The sequence below is a fragment of the Triticum aestivum genome, chromosome 5B (assembly GCF_018294505.1).
Source record: "Triticum aestivum cultivar Chinese Spring chromosome 5B, IWGSC CS RefSeq v2.1, whole genome shotgun sequence".
In the NCBI taxonomy this organism is placed as follows: Eukaryota; Viridiplantae; Streptophyta; class Magnoliopsida; order Poales; family Poaceae; genus Triticum; species Triticum aestivum.
Window position 1 is genome coordinate 111515337 of NC_057807.1, and position 19898 is coordinate 111535234.

Genomic DNA, 19898 nt, shown 5'->3' on the forward strand with positions numbered 1-19898 from the left:
TCGCCGAGCTCAGCTCCCCGTCGACCACATTCACGACCCAACCTTCGTCGTGGATTTGTGGAACCTAGGATACGTGGTTCACGGACGAGCATGATGACCGGTGCCGATCGTCCTACACCGCATGCGCACCTCGTGCTCCAGCAGCCAGTCCGTAGCACACGCTCCAGCACACGACCCCATGGTGGGGGAGGAGGGGGCCGAGGAGAATGGCGAGGTATACAAGAAGGCCATCGAGGACTCCAAAATCGGCGAGATCGCCGAGTGGCCCGGCCTGGCAGTGACACTAGCCGCCTACAATGTCCTCGTGTCCGAGCCGGAGTCTAGCCCACAGGCGCATCTAGAGAAGAAAATGAGCATCTTTTTTTTGAAAACACTCGCCTCTCAACGGTCAAAAGAAAGAGAAAAACCCGCCACCCTTTTGCGGAGATGCAAAATCGTAATTTCTTCGTCTCAAAATAAGTGTCTTGAGCTTAGTACAAAGACACTTATTTTGGGACGGTGGGAGTAGTGAACCACCCCACTCGCCATTTTAGGCACCCGGCCACGTTGTCCTCCCAGCCTACACTGGTACGCCCCCTCCCTCCCGCTCCCGCTCCCCCTCCCCCTGTTTTTTCTTCTCTCTGCAAAAATCCAATAAGAAATCCTAAAGTTTTAGTTTCTGTCTTTTTCGGTGTGCAATCGATTCGTATTTTCCTGTCCGAGATACTTGAATCTGTCTGGTTTCTTTTTAAAAAGGATGAACCTCAGAATCCCCGGAGCTAGGGTTCTTGTATGCTTCTGAACCTCTGCCCTCAATTTGTGATTCGTTTAGTTATTTTTAGTGTTTTGAAGGTTTCTTTGGTGGCTAGACAGAAATTCTTGCCCATAAACTTTCGATTTTGAGACGGTTCTCTAAAAATATACCGCGGATCTTAGTGCTCGTGCACATTTAGGGTTCTTGCCTCTTTTCCATTTCAAAAAGAGGTCCTTTTTACCGAACAATAATCTGTTACTATTTTTATTCTTCGCCTTTTGCTCCTTTTCCATTGCAAAAAAGGGTTTATTTTCCGGCTTATTTTTTATTTTTTTATTCTTCTGGAGATAGAGAAAGTATTTATTCAGAATGCCCTCAATCGAACTTGTGGACCTCTTTTTAACTACAATTCAGCTTGTATGCTGCTATACCTGCCTGCTATTCCCCTTCAGCCTTCACTGACCTGCTTATGTTCTCCCTGCACAGATCAGCTCGGGAGCCACTGGTGTGGGCGTGTAGCCAACAAATTGGTGTTGGTTCTCCATTTCCTCAGGTGGTTCTTCTCTTTGTGTGTGTGTGATTGCTCTGATGCTGATTGTTTTGTGGTTGTCTTGCTCACAATTGACGGCCATGGAAAATGGTCGGCCTCTAGGATTTGCGTTTCAAGAATCACATGCTAGCTTGTAACCCTAATAACTTATATATCCGGTGTTTTTGTTTGGGTTATTTCCTCTGAGAATTGTTCTGATAGATGTTGATGTCTTAGTGATTGTTGTCAGCATTCTTCTATTTCTAGAAGAGGTAAAATAAAGAAGCACACACTGTTATCCTTATTCCTGTTCTCCTACTAGGTAAATATGTAAGTTCTAGGTAGTATTCCTTTTAGATATAGTGCCTCCTTTTAGATTGTCAAATGCTATTCCTATTTTTTCTGCAATTCTTGTCCGGTGAGGAAAATAGCGCCTCACCACTTTTTGCTGAATTTCCATAAGCTGGTACTCTCGCTATTTGAAAATATAGGCCGCATATAGGTGCTCCTAACATGTTGATCTCTTTCTTGCAGATCAGTTTAGTGCATATCTTATGCTATAGACAACTTGCACATTGAACAATTTAGAGAGTACTTTGACTTCACACATGATTTAGATTAGCTAAGTACTCCCTCCGTCCGAAAATACTTGTCGCAAAAATGGATACAAATGGATGCATCTAAAACTAAAATACATCTAGATACATCCATTCCTCGGACAAGTATTTCCGGACGGAGGGGGTAATATTTAATTAGTAGTTATGCAGATGCTGTCGCTTTTACTTTGTGCCCAGTATGTCGTCTGGAGGTGCTATGGTTGATACTTCGTTTATTAGCTGGCATGTAATGCTGTAATGCTTGACTCTTAGTGGTGTGGATCGATGTAAGTCAGTCTGGTACTGAACCTGGTTTTGTGAAATCGGAGGAGGAAAGCCTCTCTTTTGCTCAAAAAAAGAGTAATATTTAATTTTGCTTTTACATTTCAGAAATAAAAAAAAGAATGGGTTGAGGAAACTATTTTGTTTTTGTGAATAAATAAGTGAATACACCTTAGGTGGGACCCAAATGACCTTTATTATGGGGACACGTAAGAATGTTTCAATATCATCATCCATCGTAACTAGTACTCCAGTTGTTATTATTGCACAACATAAACTCGTAGCGAAGAAATTTTGTGTGGATGAAGAATAGAAGAGCATATACAATATAATTGAAGTGATATATACTCATTAAATGTCTTCAGTGGAATAACCAATAATGCAACTTAAGAGTAAAAATTGTACACTGACTTCCTAGTTCCAACCCCCGATTCTGATTTTGGCCATCTTGGTGGACTAACCCAAATGGATCTATATCCTGAATTTTTTTCCAGACTATATGGCTGAGACGGGAGATGCAAGTCGCTTGCCAACATCCCTTGATGTGCTGGCTTCAGATGTTCACTCCAGGCTGGAGTTCCACAGGTATGCCTTCATGGACTGTGTTGGCATTAAAAATGCGCTTCACTGTGTCATCGAAGAAAGGGAAAACCTCCAGCAACGACAAAATGGTAAATGCTGTTGTGTTCTTCTTAAGATCTTCATATACTTTGCACCGAATAGTGCCCGTTTAGATCAGAAATCTGTTGTCTTTGGTATTGTTACTTCATAAGGACAAGGACATCATTTGATATTATACTTCCTAAGAAGATCATGTCGTAAGAGATAGATTTTGATGGCATAAAAAATAGGATAATCTGCAAAGCGAGAGTTCATTTTCTCCGAACTATAGAAATACTACAGATACTTGACACACTTTTTCTGGTCAGTCAAGAATACGTAATAAACCTGACAAGCAAAACTTTACGCTCTATCCTTTTTGGTATTGTGACCAGCGATTGACCAACTGGTTGCTGAAAAGGACAGCCTCACTAAAAAGAATGAAGAGCTCGCAGCAGAGCTTGAATCTCTGAAGGAACAGCTCCAAGCAAGGGAATCGAGCGATCAACAGCAGGGAAGTGGTTTTCAGCAGAGCCACTCTGGAATGGTAAGTAGTATTTCGTAGAGCAATTGTAAATCATTGTTAAATGCTTATCTTTGCTGCTTTGGACTAACATAATGACATGAATAATTTGGTGCATGGAGCCTATGGAAAATAGTTCTGCTTACCTAATGCACCTTAATGTTTACTTGTCTGCAAAACCACCATTGTTCAGATTGTGGTGGGCAGTTTAATATTCTCCTAATTGGAGTCTTCTGTTCTTCATTTTATTAGCTCAAATGATCTTGGAAGATTTTTTTTGTGCAGTAGTGTCTCTGGAACATTTGTATTCATCGGGTCATTCACTACTAAACTAGTATAGTGACATGGAATCAGTGTATTATCTTAGAGACTTACCAGAGTTCAAAATTTCCCACCTTTTTGGTGTCTGTATTTTCAGTATCATGTAATGCCCGGACGAATCTTTATGCACCCAAATTTCTAACCCAGTTCTGCATTTTTTGTAAACAGAGCCTTTTCTATCTTCTATTTATTTATTTCCTGTGTTACCTGCTTACTTAAAAATTTCGTGTGAAAGCAGGCACACCCAAGATTAATGCTGAAAAGGAAACGGCAATCTGGAGATGAAGATGTTGATGAGCATGAGCTTATGGAAGATCTTTCCGTTATAGATAATCCTGATCAAGGTTTAAACACTGAGCTCGAAGCTACTAGAAAGGAAATTTCTGATATCCACTCTAAGCTGATTGAGGTTCGGTTGTTCTCTGTTGATATCAGATACAGCAGACATTCCCATCACACTATGTGAAATCTTATATATAAAGAAAGTTGATACAAGAAGTTTGTATTTCAGGGGTTCGCTGATCTTAGTACTACTGGAGGAAGGAATATCGCCCTAAAAAACATAGGGCAATTGGATGACAGGCCATTCCTGGCGGCATGCCGTAAGAAGCTGCCTGCCGAAGAAGCACAAGAAAAAGCTAAAGAAGTACACCGTGTTTGGCAGGGGCATATACAGAACCCAGAGTGGAATCCCTTCAAGACTGTCACAGTTGAAGGTATCCCGAAGGTAGCAGTTAAACCATCTTGTCTGAATATCTAAGTTCTTCCACAGTCATAACTTGCGGTCTATCAGTTGATTCCAATGATAGATACTGAACTTACACTGCTACTTGATTATGTGATTAGGAGATTATCGATGTCGATGATGACAAGCTGCAAGGGCTATGTGCTGCATGGGGTGAAGGGGTGCACAAGGCTGTGGTGAGTTGTTTGGTAGAAATTCAAGAAAGTGGCAGGCTGGGAGATAGAAACATTGTACCCGAGGTCTGGAATTACAAGTGCAAGAGAAAGGCCACTCACAGTGAGAGCATCGAGTACTTGTTCGGTCAAGTGAAGCGTCTGAGTGACGCGAAATCCAGAACCCGCAGGTATGACTGCATGAGTTTAACATGTCAAAAATTCTTCTGCCTCTTAAAGATTGTTTACTGTGATTGGAGTCATGTTTTCAGGAGACTACAATAGAACCAACAGCTCTGCTCCTATAAATCTTTAGTCAGCTGGTGCAATGCATTTCATTAGCCTTTTTAAATGCATAATAGTTGCATTGGAAGACATGATTAGGCTAAAAAAATACTTTTTGGGATCTATGCAGCGCAAGGTGACCTTGTAGAGGTGTGGTGGTGCAACAGGATGATGACCCACAGGTAATTGACTGTACTATGATGAAACTATTATGAGTTCCTAGACCTTGAGACAGAAAAAGAGGAACTCAACTGACATTTATATGCACAATAAAACAATGTCAATTGAAATTAATATGCATTGCATTTTGGAGAAACATTCAGGTGCTCCCAAACCAATGTGAACCGTCTATTTTATGTAATGCCAAACTAATATGTACTGCATTAGGCTGGTCATAGTGGGAGTAACATAGGTAGTAACTTAGGTGCCACATAAGCAAAAATGATGAGGTGGCAAGTAGTTAATGAGGAGAGAGGCAAATAGAGTAACATAATATGTTACCATCACATAGCGCTTCCCAATGCAAAATGAGTCTACAAAGTAATAAATGAAGACATGTATGTTACCACATATATGATACTACCCACTATGAAGGTAGTAACATAGACTAGTAACATATGCATGTTACTAGTCTAAGTTACTCTCCACTATGAGCAGCCTTAGCTGTTAGCTCTTGCTGTAAGAGGCTATGAATGAGAAAGTGATTCAAGTCCTGAGCGACAGGTAGCTCGGGATCTTGTTCACTACTGTCTGTGCCTCAATGATCTATTTGCCTCTCTTTATTGGGACAAAAATATGCATGTGCCATTAATAATTTGTGCATATCAATGTTGTAATAAGTTGAAGAATAAAGTCGCGCCAAATGATTATCATGGCATAATAATAAAATTATAACAAATGACCATATTTTTAGTTATATGTAAATAGTATTAGTCACCAAAATTCCAATAAACCATCTTTATTCAACATATCATTTGATATGCTCTACGTTTTATAGTAATCGTAATCTGTAGACTTGACCTTATTTATAGTGATATGGGTAATAATATATGATATTTATTGATTGGAGGAGTGAGTTTTAGTTTTGAACATAACTAGGAGGATATGCGAAACTTTTTGAAGAAATGTGTAGTTTCAATGTCTACCGGCAATCATATAAGTTGTTTCATAAGAAGAAGTCGTCTTTCTTGGGCCTTGGTATGAGAAATGTATTGTATGTATGTTAGTCAACATGCACATCATCTATAAATTGGAAATGTGGAATTAAAATTGTATTTTTTCCCGTAACACATATAGCAGCAAGAAAGCATTTGATCAATGGAAGGCTAAGATTAATATATTCCTCTTACCTCTTGTTAGGTAAGTGGTATCTTAAAAGGGCACGTCATTCTAACATCTATAACACCAGTAGGGGAAAAAATAACTACAGCGGTTCAGTTATAAGTGTTTTAATGATGTTGTCCTTATAGCAGTGCATATATAAGTGCAGTATATTTCTAACAGATTTTGTCTTGTCCACTCAATCTTCACAATATCTTTGTTACTTCACATTGTGCAGTGGCTAGGTAGAACCTGTCTGAAGGTGAAGAACTGAAGACTGGAATTGTCAATGAATCATATCGCAGAACAATGTTAGGATTTATGTGTTATGTATCTGTTTGGTACCATTTATAACCTCTGGTAGAGTGCCGGTATTAAGCTTTTGCGTGCAACTCTTTTACCAGCAGATCAGCTATGTTTCAGTAATCTGGTAGACTCGGGTATCTAGCTTAGTGTGAACTCTGAACTTCGATATTTAACGTGCAAGACATTTCTATGAATGGCTCAATGTTTGAAGTAACATGTGTCTACATTTTCGTACAAAGATGTGGAAAAATAATACTCCCTCCGTCCCATAATATAAGAGCATTCACGACACTAGTGTATTGTCAAAAACGCTCTTATATTATGGGACGGACTAGTGTTATGAACGCTCTTATATTATGGGACGAAGGGAGTAATATGGTGACAAATAACCTCATCATCTATTTTTGTGTGTGCAGATCACGTAGGTGTGTGTGTATGCATATTGTATCTCAGTGTGCTCTGCGGATGTTAGATAAGTATTTCTTCTTTAAAATGAAAGAATGCTAGTCTTTTTTTGTATATAAAAAGTGTATTTGAATTGAAGAATGAAAAATATGTGTATTTTGATGCATCCAGCAGAATAATCAAACCTATGCCATTGTTTTTTTCGATAAAGGGGAATGTGCGGCAATCAATTAAACAGTTTCTACAACAACAAAGTCAAGAATAAATGGAGACATCAAGGATGCACAGAACTACATTATTAAAAGAAAAACAAGAGGGGCATGACACTGAAATGTCATGTTGAAACCGTCAACATGGTAACAGGCATACTACCCTTGATAACACATAGACTGCGATAAAGGTTCTCCAAAAGAGACACCTTTAGGAAGGGAAGACGAGCCACAACCATTGTTAGATCTAAGTATCTAACCACAAAGTGCTAGATGAAGGTTTTCATCCTCGGAGGCGACGACTCTATTGTGTGGCTTTCTTCCCCTGTAGGCGACTTGCCTGGCAACTCTCCCTCTTGCCCCTCACCTCCACCAGATTCCGCTGCTTCCCTTCCTTCACTGCGTCCGGCGTCCTCTGCTCCACCCTGGTGCGGGCACAACCGGTTCTGAGCCTTGGTAGAGGAGAGCAACTATGAGCCGGGTGTTGCAGTTCCGGCACAAGCGAGGTGAATGAGCTTGGGGGCTCTTCCATGGTGGCGAGTTTGGATCAGGGTTCAGGAAAGCGCGTTGCTTTTGTGCCAAAAGGACGCGGTTCCATCTTCTCCGTTGCCGGCGACTTGGGTAACCTTGTCTGGAGAGTCATTTCGTCCATATTTTGCAGTAAATCTAACTTTCTCCAATCGCTTGAGGGCGATGTGGGATCCTGGGCCTTTGCCCTTGCTCATTGGTGGCTCCAGCTTTGCCGATCTTGCTTGGGCGCAGGGTAGTGCATCCCTGCTTGCCATCGTCACTAGAGATGGCTATGGCAGGGCGGTCGCACAGAGGAGAAACCTTGTATCTTTGTCCTTGTGGACGCTATGCTCATATAAAGGAAGAGTCCAAGCAGCCAAAAACATTACAACTCCATACATAAAAGGCTAACCACATCAACACACAGAACACATGCCGACCCAACATCTAAGGCGACTACTCGTGACTCTCTACCGACAACCCACATGGGAACGGATCTACCCTAATCAACACAACAGATCACCAAAACACAAACTCCCGCCCAATGAGCCTAAGGACCGGCTGAGCTAAAATCGGCACGTCGTCGAAATCCACCCCATTCCTATGGTGCCAAAAGACATCAGAACACAAGACAATGGAGGTCCAGAGGTCATTGGCCACTCTCGAGGGCGGACGAAATGAGATCTAGTGACACTATTTATGTTGGACTTGTCTTTTATCTCTCTCTCTCTATATATGTGCATTTTGAATTTCAGTTTATAATTTTTCACAATTGCAGATGCATATCTTGTACCACATGGCCCATGTGGTAAGCAACCTAAAATAAAAAGCATATTTTAAACAAAAATATAGAGTTATAAAAATTTACAAATCTGCATTTTAAAGGTGATATCATGGTATCTTTAGAAGTCTTGGTACCCCTCTTCGATACCCAGCTATGTTCCCCTTGATACCCACCCCTTTCTTAAAAAAAGAATGGCCCGAGACCTCAGGCTCACACGCGTCACTCGCAGCAGTTCGAAAGAAGCACACGTGTTGCCCAGAACAATCTAGACGAGCCAGTCCCGCGTATACTTAAGCAACCATAGCGTGTCCCACAAAATACTCGATTCACCTCACTTTTCACCTTGCGACTGCGGCCAGCACACTATCCACCTCCACGTCCACAGCCAACGCCCGATCTCCCATCCCATGGAGCAGCGTCACGCGGACAAAATGCCGGCGAGCGCGCCGCATCACGACGAGCATCCGAAGCAGCAGTCTCCCGACGAGGAGGAGGCTTCTTCGCTGAGCCCCACGGTGGCGAGGCTGGTCCGGGAGTCCATCGTCTCCAAGCCGGCGGACGGCGGGAAGGCGGCCGCGGACGGCTCGTCGGACATCCTGGCCTTCGCGCGCTCCGTCGACCGCGTGGACTCCAGCCTCGAGTAGCTTCGCTAGTTTGTGCTTTAGTATCCACGCTCACTTGCTTGTATACCGTAGTAATAAAACGCTCGACAGTTTATTTCCCTTGTTGTGAGCTGCAGAACACCTCATTCGCATCCTTGTCTTTCCCCCCTTTTTTTCAAACTGAGAAGCAAGGTTGCTAATTAATAATGGGATATCTGCGGTGAGTTTGGTCAACTTCCTTGTTAGAATAAATCCGAGTCACTCCGTCGATCATCCAAGGATCAAGCAATCGCACGAGCACGACACCGAGATTTGTTAACGAGGTTCACCGATATGGCTACATCGCCGGGGCCTGACTACGGGCGCTCCTCCCCGTGACATCGTCACAATATCGCACACCGGCCACCCGGACGCCGGCACACGCCGCCGGTTCCCCCTTGCGCGTCTGTACTATTATGCTGACATATGTTACATCGTGTGTCTACCCCCGCTATATAAGAGGGGTCTAGGATACAAGTGTCCTATTAGGACACGACTCCATATCCTATCAAACACAATACAACTCATAGTCCAACTGTAACCTATCTTGTACACTATATTCGACACAACTCCAACAAACTCCACCTTGGCGAATATACTCCATCACCCTGGATTTATCCATGCGCCAAACTTCCATGTACATTGGACTTGAGCTTATCCCATGAGTACCGCTGCTACTCCAAAGACTCTATGTGACTCCACCTGCAACTTGTAGTCCCTTCTTTTCTTGATCACAGTCAACACTCGAGCAAAATTAAGTTCCTTGTTACTCTAGTTTGTGCTCCCAACTTAGAGAGTATCCGTCCAACGCCATCACACACTGATCACTGACCTGCGTGAAAGTGAACAACTCACATATTAAGTGTCACACATAAGAGTTACCTGAACTCAACATCACCGCTCCTTTCTTGACTGCCTGTCTGAAATTTGAAAGAATTTCACCATTGCTTGTAGTCATCCCAAGTCAAATTCGCAGTTGTCTCACCACATGTATGACCACCAGAGCCCTGGCCCGTCTCCATGTCCCGTGCATACCGCACGCCTTGCTGCTATTACCGCGTTGAGCCTCCGCTGTCCCGGTCGAGTCTCAAGGGTCGCGAAACCACACCACTCAATCCTCACTGCAGAGTATCACCGATCATCGCCGACCGATGACGAGTTTCACGCTTCCATCAGACCACTGAGCTCCAGTCCGAACTGCATGTTACTCGCTTTTTTCCCGCCTGAATAGGCTTCGACTCTCTGTCGACTTACGCCGTAGCCCCTCAATCAGCACCGAGTGAAGTCCTCCAGACTCTAGCTCCACCTTCAACATGACTCCATGGTAGATGATCAGTTCACCCCCGCGCCTCATTGACTTCAAGCTCTGTGTATACACCACCTTGAATCAATTCCGCGCCATAGTCTTGTCAAAGCCACACAAGCCCTCGGGGCCTGCGCCACGTGTTTCCACGCCCAGAAGTCGGTCACCATCAGCACCACGGACCTATGTCGTCGTCGCCGATCCCACACCGTCTTCTGTTCCAACCGACTCACGTCGATCCCGTCAGACTGCCCAGTCCGACCCATCCGAACTCGTTCGACTGTATGACACGCTCAAGGTTCCCAAATAGTCTTCCATGAAATTTCCATCCGTCACAAGATAATTCCATCTTAGCTGGCATGACTTCCCGCAACACCTTCAAGCATCCCTGTTGTGCCAACAAGTCCTTCACCTATGCCTACTATAACCCAAGGTTTTCAGTTTCATGAACTTCTCCACCTCAAACCTAGTATCCGATGACACCATGGTTCTTCATATAGCTGGCACTCTGGAAAGAAAAATATCCGAGCTTTCCACGCGATGCCCAAGTACAGAACTTGTGTACTACTAGTAACAAGTCAACCAGTTGACTGTACGTGAATTTGCTCTTGCCTTGGCCTCAAACTCCCGATGCTAGTGCTGCATGTCAATGTCTCCTGCTAAATCTGATGGATCCATATCCCTTGATAGATTTCGTCGCCGATTGATTTGCCTGCCTATATCCGTGTCACGTGGAGACTCGGTCTCCGTTTTGGTCCAACAAATCTTCTCACGATGTCCTTCTCCCGGTCAAACCAGCCTCCTGCTCTACACGATCTAGCTTGGGCACCGCTCGTGGGCTGCGCTTCTGCCGCTTCTAAGCTGCACGCCCGCACTTGGGCCTCAACTGAACGCACAGCTGTAGCCTGGTCCGCCACGCGCTAGTTCCATATGCCCCGCTACTCCCGTCGATCTGCTGCAGCCGTCTAGTTTGATCCGCCGAGAAGTGCCACTATTCCCAATTGCTTCACCTTCAAAAATATCCGATCGTACCAGAGTTTCTCCGACCGCTGCTAACACCGCGTCAGCCCTATCACTATCCGCCCCACGCAGCAGTCTTGCACCGCGATCTGACTCAACGATCGTCTTGCGAAGTGCTTCCTCTGCATCAACAACCGCAGCCTCTTTCGAACCTTGCTCTGATACCACTTGTTAGAATAAATCCGAGGCACTCCGTCGATTATCCGAGGATCAAGCAATCGCACGAGCACGACACCGAGATTTGTTAACGAGGTTCATCGATATGGCTACATCCCCGGGGCCTGACTACGAGCGCTCCTCCCCGTGACACCGTCACAATACCGCACACCGGCCACCCGGGCGCCGGCACACGCCGCCGGCTCCCCCTTGCGCGCCTGTGCTATTATGCTGGCATAGGTTACATCGTGTGTCTACCCCCGCTATATAAGAGGGGCCTAGGATACAAGTGTCCTATTAGGACACGACTTCATATCCTATCAAACACAATACAACTCATAGTCCAACTGTAACCTACCTTGTACACTATATTCGACACAACTCCAACATTCCTGAATGTGCAGTTAATACTCTGGGCTTTTCCCCTTTGTTATCAGTGAACAAAGCACTCAATTGTGAACCTACTACCTCAGGGCAGGCTTGTAAGCAGTTTACACATGTTCATGGAAGAAGATGAAATCAACTGCAAGCTAGTGACACTAGAGATCTGGGGAAGCTAGTGACACTAGAGATCTGGGGAGATATCCGTGGTTGCAGATGTTTTAAGATCTTGATGTGAGATCGTAAAGCATCTCAACATTTCAACTATCAATAGGATTTGAGAAGTAAATACCAGCTCAAACATGTTCCTGGAGGGCCGGTTTTTCAAATAAGTAAAAAAGAGGAATTTCAGCGTTTGATGAAGCGGAGACAGTTATTTGATCATATACAAGCAAGCTGCAATAATCAAATTTCATTCAGCTCAAAATAATAATATTTCTATTGTAAAAAGGAATTATTAGTATATCGCGTGATACAACCGATACGAGACGCAGCTATCCTCTATTTGACCCAGATATCCATGGAGACGAGATCTAGATATGTACTACTTCAAGCTAGATATCCATGGAGTACTAGAGACGAGAGCAGAAGAAGAGAGGAGATGCATCAGGCGATGGAGGCGAGCCGTCGGGAGCAGAGGGAGCAGTGGAAGCGGCGGCGGACGCGGAAGCAGAGCGGGACGTAGCAGATCCTGGGCGCGCTCTCCACGTCGGTCGCCACCACCCCGCCGCCGCAGTAGGGGCAACGCCCTGCCGCCTGGTACGTCGCCACCACGCGCTCCGGCCACACCACCACCAGGCACATCCTCAGTCCTCACGGCTCCTCCTCTCGGCAGACGGTAGTCGATACCTATCCGTCCGTTTTCTTCTCGTCCTGTCACCAAGTGCCTCCCCCGATGTCTATCTTGTTCAGGCGTGTGTGCGTGTGTGAAGTGCGGTGCTCTGTGTGAAGTGCAGCACTACATGGCTCCATTTGTGTTCTACTCGACGAGCAATAATCGAAGCGGATTCTAGGCGGTCGGGAGCATCTGATTCTTTTTTCTTTCGAAAGTACGCCTGATAGCTTACCACCGAGAAACAGTAAAACAGGGCGACCTACCACAAGCATCCACAGAGGTTTGTCTCTGGGATGATAAATCCTGAACATTCGGATTTTAAGCATAGCAGTCCGAAGATTTTTCATGACAACTTTAGTTCAGACAGGTTGTCAAACATGACAATTTTCAGACAAAAAACAAACAAACTATAACAAAGTTGTCATGTTTTAACAACTGAAGTTGCCACTTCACATCAACTAAAGTTGTCATAAAAAAAGTTCGGAATGACATGCTTAAAATCCGAAGGTTTAGGATTTATTAGGATTTTTTTTATTGGTGCATTCACAGAGCTTTGGGGTTAGGCGTTGCCGATCCGGTGCTGTCTAGCTGGGCTATTTGGGGCTTTACCCTCTATTTTACAAACGGCTATTTGGGGCTTTACCCTCTAGTTTACAAACGGACGTCTGAAGCGTCCTGCGCTGGGCCACATCATCTAGCTTTTTTTCGGCATTTCCTAAACGGCGCCCGTTGCGCCCGTTACAGGCATGGGCGCAAACGGGCGCACACCCCTGCGATGCTCTGGGCCGGCCCATCTAAAGGGTTCTCTTTTGTGTCTTAATCTGCAAAAAAAGGGCGCCGCCAGGTTTCGAACCAGCTACCTCTCTCGTGAAAAATCATTGACTAACCACGCGGCCGGCGGCCAGGATCTGGTTATGTTTTACTTTTTCCTTCTATTATTCGTTCTTCTTCCTTTTTCCCTTTTTTTGTTTCCCATTTTCAATTTTTCGTTTTATTTTTTTCTTTCATCTTGGTCCGATGAATTGGTTTGCAAATACATGGTAGTTCATCGTGTTTGAAAAAAGTTCATCGTATTTGAAAAAGAGTTCATCGGATTTGGAAAAGAGTTCATTGGATTTGGAAAAAGTTCATCGATTTTTAAGAAAAAAGTTCACAAATTTCAAGCAAAAACATCAAGCTAGAGCAAAAAAAAAAGGAAAAGCAAAAAACAAAAACGAAAAAAGGAAAAAAAAGAAACACTGAACATTTTTTTAAAATACGGTGAACTTTTTTTGAATACATGCTGAACAAAATTTCTCTACACGATGAACATTTTTTCAATGTACGGCGAACAATATTCAAATACACATAGAACATTTTTTAAATACGATGAACTCCTTTTGAGTGCATGCTGAACAAAATTTCTATACATGCTGAACATTTTTTTATACACACTGAACATCTTTTCAAAATCGATGAACTTTTTTCGAATTCATGAACTTTTTTTCCAAGTTGTTGAACTTTTTTCAAAATCGGTGAACTTTTTTCATTTTTTTCTTTTGTCTTGGTCCGATTAATTGATTTGCAAATACATGGACATTTTCTTCAAATTGACGAACTTTTTTCAAAATCAATGAACTTTCTTTGAATTTTGATGAACTTTTTCTAATGTTGATAAACTTTTTTTCAGGTTTGGTGAAGTTTTTTTTTCAATTTCGATGAACTTATTTCAATTTTGATGAACTTATTTCAAATTCGATGAACTTTTTTCAAAACCGATGAACTTTTTTTTCCAAATTGTTGACTTTTTTCAAAATCGGTGAACTTTTTTCAGAATTGATGAACCTTTTTTGAATTTTGATGAACTTTTTTCAAATCTGTGAGCTTTTTTCTCAAGATTTGTAAACTATTTTTCAAACGGATAAACCTTTTTCAAAATCGATAGGCATTTTTCTCAAAATCGTGAACTTTATTTTCCAAAATCAATTAGTTTTTTTAAAACAAATGAGATTTTCTGTAATCCATGAACTTTTTCTAAAATGTTTTCACAAAAATTAAATCAAAGCGCGACAGTAAACGTTGCCATGTGTAATAAATAGTGCGGCTACAAGTGTACTTAAAATGTTCGCCCTGTATGTGGTCCGTAGCACGTCGTAGGTCAGGTGGTTATGCATATGCGTTCGCTGTTGTCACGGCGCGAGATCGATCCTCTCTGAGGGCCATTTGTTTTGCGGTTCTTTCGCTTTTTCGTGCTACCCCCTGTAGCGGGCCGGCCCAGTTGCATCGCTTTTCGGGCGCCAGTAGGAGGAACCGGCGCTGAGAGCGCCGGTTAGGAGCGCCCCTTTTTTTCTCTGTGTTTTAATCCAAAAAAAAAAAAGCGTGTTGGTTGTGAATCAAACCAGCGATCTCCCTCCTCAAGATAGGCTGGTGTAACCACCCAGCGAGATCTTGTGACATTCATTTTTTTTCTTTTCTTCTTCCTTCTTCCTTTTTTGTTTCCTTTTTTGTTTTTTGTTTTTTGTTTTTTCTTCTTCCTGGTTCGGTTAGCAAACATGTGATTTTTTTTTCAAATCGATGATTCATTTTTGAATTTCGATGAACTTTTTTTAAATTGATGAACTTTTCTCAATTTCGATGACCATTTTTATATTCATGATTTTTTCTTTTGTATGATTTTTATTCCTTTTTAAAATGCAATCGAGCGAACCCACAGAAAATAAAATGCGATCGATCTCGCTCTACACCAGGGTTGGCGCATGGGCGCCAGGGAGCTTCTCTGACGCTTGAAGCGCCCAATAGATGTGACCCAAAAATTAGGTCTGAATCCTATTCGGCGCCATTAGAGTGCATTCGGTACAGGGCGCACACCCCCTCCGTTCTAGGCCTGCCCATTCACTTTTTTCTTCTGTTTTGAACTCCAAAAATCACGCGTGCGACATGATTCGAACTACCGACAGGGAGCTCCTAATCCGCGCTTTAAGCGCCGGTTGGCGCTTCTGGCGCTCGCAAGCGACAGGAAGCGGGCCGTGTTTTGTGTTACAACTCGATCCTGCGACCTCCTGTTTCGTGTTACAACTCGCTAGCCAATCGGCAACAAGGACATATCTGGCAGGTTACATCACTTCTTTAATTCTTTAGGTTGTTCTCTCCTTTTTCGTTTTTTCTTTTTTCTTTTCTGTTTGTCTTTTTTTCTTCCTTATATGATGATCTTTTCCAAACTCGTGAACTCTTTTCATGTCGATGAACTTTTTTCATTTTTGATTGAAAAAAAGTTCATCGGATTTGAAAAAAGTTCACAAATTTGGAAAAGAAATCCATTGGATTTGAAAAATGTTCATGGGATTCGAGAAAAAGTTCATCACATATGAAAAAAGTTCATCAGTTCTGACAAAAAGTTCATCAAACTTGAAAAAAGTTCATAAAAATGATAAAAACTTCATCCATTTAAAACAAAGTTCAACAAATTTCTTAAAAGTTCATCGAAATTGAAAAGAGTTCATGGATTTTCAAAAAAATGAAAAAAGTTCATTGAATTGAATGAAAAAATAGTCAGTTTTGAGAAAAAAATTCATCGAAATTGAAAAGAATTCATGGATTTTAAAAAAAGTTCAAAAGAATTAAAAAAGTTCATCAAATTTGAAAAATAGTTCATTGAATTGAACAAAAAAACAATCATTTTTGAGAAAAAAACATCCGTTTTAAGAAAAGTTCACGAATTTGAAAGAAATCACCAAACCAGGGAAAAAGAAACAGAAAAAAACGAAAAATGAAAAATGAAAAACGAAAAAGGAAAGAGGAAATAGGGAATAAGAAAATCGGAAGAAGATGTTAGCACGCCTAGCGTGTTGGCGTGGTGGTTATTGCGGTGTGGTTCAAACTCTGTGGTCCCGGGTTCGATTTTCCTACCCGCACTGTTTTTGCTTTTTCAGCAGAAAAGGGGAGTTGAGATGGGCCGGCCCGCGAGTAGCTGCTGCAGGCGCCGGTTAGCAAAAACAGTAGAAACCGGCGCCTGCAGCGCCTACCGACATCCCAGTTCAGTGCCTATGCAGTAACCAAGTGGGACTCCCGACGTGTTCTGCCAAGTTTGCCTTTTCTTTTTTACTTCTTGAAATGCAACGCTTAGAAAACACAGCGGTTTCCTTTTTTGTTTTTTTCTTCATTTGTTTTTTATTTTATTTTTTTCTTTCTCTTTTTATCTTCTTTTCCTTTTTGTAAAATTCTTGAACTATTCTTAATTTATGAAAATTCCAAATTTGTGAACTTATTTCAAATTGCAGAAACTTTTTTTAAATTTGATGAACTTTAAAAAATTGCTGATTTTTTTCTTCAAAATTTCCTTTTTTTAAAAAATTTGGTGAACTTTTTCAATATAAATTCGATGAACTATTTTTCAAATTTGTGAACTTTCTGAAGTATGTGAACTTTTTTCAAAATCTATGGACATTTTTGAATTCACGAACTTTTTCATTGCTGTGTTCTTCCTCCTTAAGGACTATGCACACGCCGGTCTGCTTCGTCCCACTGCCCATGCTTTAGTTTCTACTCCCTCCGTTCCTAAATATAAGTATTTTTAGAGATTTCATTATGGACCACATACAGATGTATATATATGCATTTTAGAGTGTAGATTCACTTATTTTGCTTCGTATGTAGTCTATTCTTTACAAAGATTTATATTTAGAGACAGAGGGAGTATACACTTGTTTGAACAGCAAAACTGGGGAGTTTTCACCAAAAAAAGCAACATTGGGGGTTGAGACAATTGCTCCTATGTGTCGCTGGAAACACTTTCATATCCATCTGTTAGCTAAATTGTGAGATTCTTGACCACTGTTGAATTTTTTTCCACAATAGGTTGAAGTGTTATTTTTTTCCTTGTGTGTGCTGCACATGTCCATTCCCTTTTCCTCGCTTCAAAACACAACAAGGCATGGCAACAAGTTTCTGCATATATACGTCTCATAATGTAAGACGTTTTTAACACTAGGACAGAGGGAGTACAAAGCAACTATGGTTTCATTGCCCCGTCTTTTGTGTTGACACAAACATAATCAATTTAACATTTTTTGTGTCTGTTAATTGGTGAGGCGGGATGTTGATCTCATATATGTACCCGCGACAGGAAGTCTCCCATTTGTGCGAATTAGCCTCAACTTAGTGCCTTACTAACAGTGTTGCTTTGTGCAATTTAGTTTGCAAGTGGGTGTAAATGAACATCCTATTAAGGAACCACATAAATTCAGAAACCATCGAGCGGATGAAGCCCTGAAAAGCTTGATGGCAAGAAAAGTGCAAAACTTAGGTAAATCGGGTCTCCTTAGCATTCTGTGTGTACCATCAGTATATTAACTAGCCATCGCCAATATGAGGTGTAAAGAGGGTCTCGAAAAGTCGCTTCTTTTGTGAAAATGAGTTAATTGCAAAAAAACACTACATTTGGGGCATCGACCGCAGAAAACCACCTAGCCCCTAATTTTGTGCAAAAATCACCGTGTTTTTAGTAAACCTTTTGCAAATTGCACTAATCAGGTGATTTAGCCTGATTGATCACTTTCTGACAAGTGGGGCCGGATTGTAAGGAGATGATTTGGTAAAAAATTGACATACACCTCCCTGGATTTCACAAAGACACCCTTATTCAAAAAATGAAAAAGCAATCAACCCCCCTCCCACCCCCGTCGCCTTCCTCCTTTGAGGTGGTGGCTGGCCATGGCGAGGCGGCCTCCCTCCTCCCTGGCCTTGCTCGTGGGCGGGGGGCCTTCGGCGGATGGCACCGCGCTCTTGGGCGTCGAGCGGCCTGGGCATCCCCTGCATATGGCCGAGGCGCGACCGTTCCTCTTCCCGACTGTCTCCCTGGCCCGACGGCGAGATCCAACCATGCGCAGCCGGCAGCCCGACGCGCAAGCACTGCCGCTGGCAGTTGTGCGGGGGTTGGGCAGCTCGGTCTCTCCCGATCCAGACGGGATCGAGGCGGGGTGGCGCACTGCAGTTGTGCACAGCCAGGCTCGGCACCGCAACTTCCCGCCGGTGTGGCTGTTGCTGCTCGTCGTTGCGCCCCGCGGCTGCTGCTGCTCATCGTCGCTCCAGCATCCCTAGCCCAGCGCGAGCACGCCCCTCCTGTGGCCCAGCGCGCCTCCGCCCGCCGTCAGCCCAGAGCGTCGCCTCACTTCGGCGTCCCTGGCCCAGCTGCGCCATGGAGTCCAGGAACCTCCGCTCCGCCCCGCCCTCAGCCCAGCGCGTCGCTCCGGCGTCCCCGGCCAAGCAGCACGGCGGAGGCCAGGAACCCGACGCCCAACGCGCTTCTGCCCCGGGAGGAGGGAGGTGGGGCTGATTGCTTTTCTGTTTTAGATCAAGGGGTGTGTGTGTAAATTTTTTGCTCTTACAATCTGGCCCCACTTGTCAGAAAGTGGCTAAATGGGACAAATCACCTGATCAGTGCAATTTGCAAAAAAATTACTAGAAACGCGGTGATTTTTGCACAAAATTAGGGACTAGATGGTTTTCTGCAATTGATGCCCCAAATGTGGTGTTTTTTTTTTGCATTTAACTCGGTGAAAATTGTTGGACATCATATATGTAGGAAAAGAAAAACTAATTTGACTATTATTCCCTTTACTCTGCTTAAACATTTTATGTCTTACGTCACGAGAAAAATGTTGTCCTTTGTGAAAATGGTCACTTATAGTATACGCCTATGAAAGAACAAAAATGTTGTCTTCTAAAAAAAATTGTTAGTTGTATGTTTCATGTCTCTGAAAGAGTTCCCAAAATCATGTTGGTCATCCGTTAAGGTCTTTTTTGATAAAGGACATTTCACTAAATTGATATATCGAGGTGATACAACCGCATCGAAAGAAAGCCCGGCATCTGCATAGCTTGATGCACACAGCCAATAAGTCCAACCGACCCAAAAATAAATATCATTTTACAGCTAAAATAATAAATTAGTCCAGCCTATGGTGTGGCAGATCCTATCCAGAGATCACACCGCCATCCATGGGGGAGAAAACCTCCCCGACCGTACGCTCCAGCCATGACACCATCATAAAAACGTTCCTGTCCTTCGGCCTCTACAGGGTAGACCAAGTACGGAGCCATCGTGCACGTACATGAATAACCTGCATAGGAGATGAGACACATTTATTATTAAAAACCATATCATTCCTGATAAGCCACAATGCCCAGCATAAGGCGGCCGCACCCACAAGAACATGTGCAGAAAATTGTTTATCAATACACCGCAACCAGTTGTCGAGCATGTTGCGTGCACTACGTGTGTGTGT

At 43.1% G+C, this 19898-nt stretch overlaps 1 protein-coding gene across 3 annotated transcripts; it reads left to right on the forward strand.

Annotated features, from left to right (window-relative positions):
* Window positions 1-497: 497 nt before the first annotated feature.
* On the forward strand, window positions 498-6586 carry LOC123110684 (factor of DNA methylation 1). 3 transcript variants are annotated; one of them, XM_044531267.1, is made up of 9 exons: window positions 498-567; window positions 1220-1286; window positions 2635-2811; window positions 3136-3287; window positions 3823-3993; window positions 4096-4311; window positions 4431-4672; window positions 4754-4948; window positions 6325-6586. In XM_044531267.1, exons 3-8 carry the CDS (start codon window positions 2640-2642, stop codon window positions 4764-4766), a joined length of 966 nt encoding a protein of 321 aa, XP_044387202.1. In that variant the 5' UTR covers window positions 498-567; window positions 1220-1286; window positions 2635-2639; the 3' UTR covers window positions 4767-4948; window positions 6325-6586. The 3 variants fall into 3 exon arrangements, with proteins under 3 accessions (XP_044387202.1, XP_044387203.1, XP_044387204.1); XM_044531268.1 differs by lacking the exon at window positions 498-567 and adding an exon at window positions 573-769; XM_044531269.1 differs by lacking the exon at window positions 498-567 and adding an exon at window positions 588-769 and having other exon boundaries at window positions 4897-4948.
* Window positions 6587-19898: the final 13312 nt, after the last annotated feature.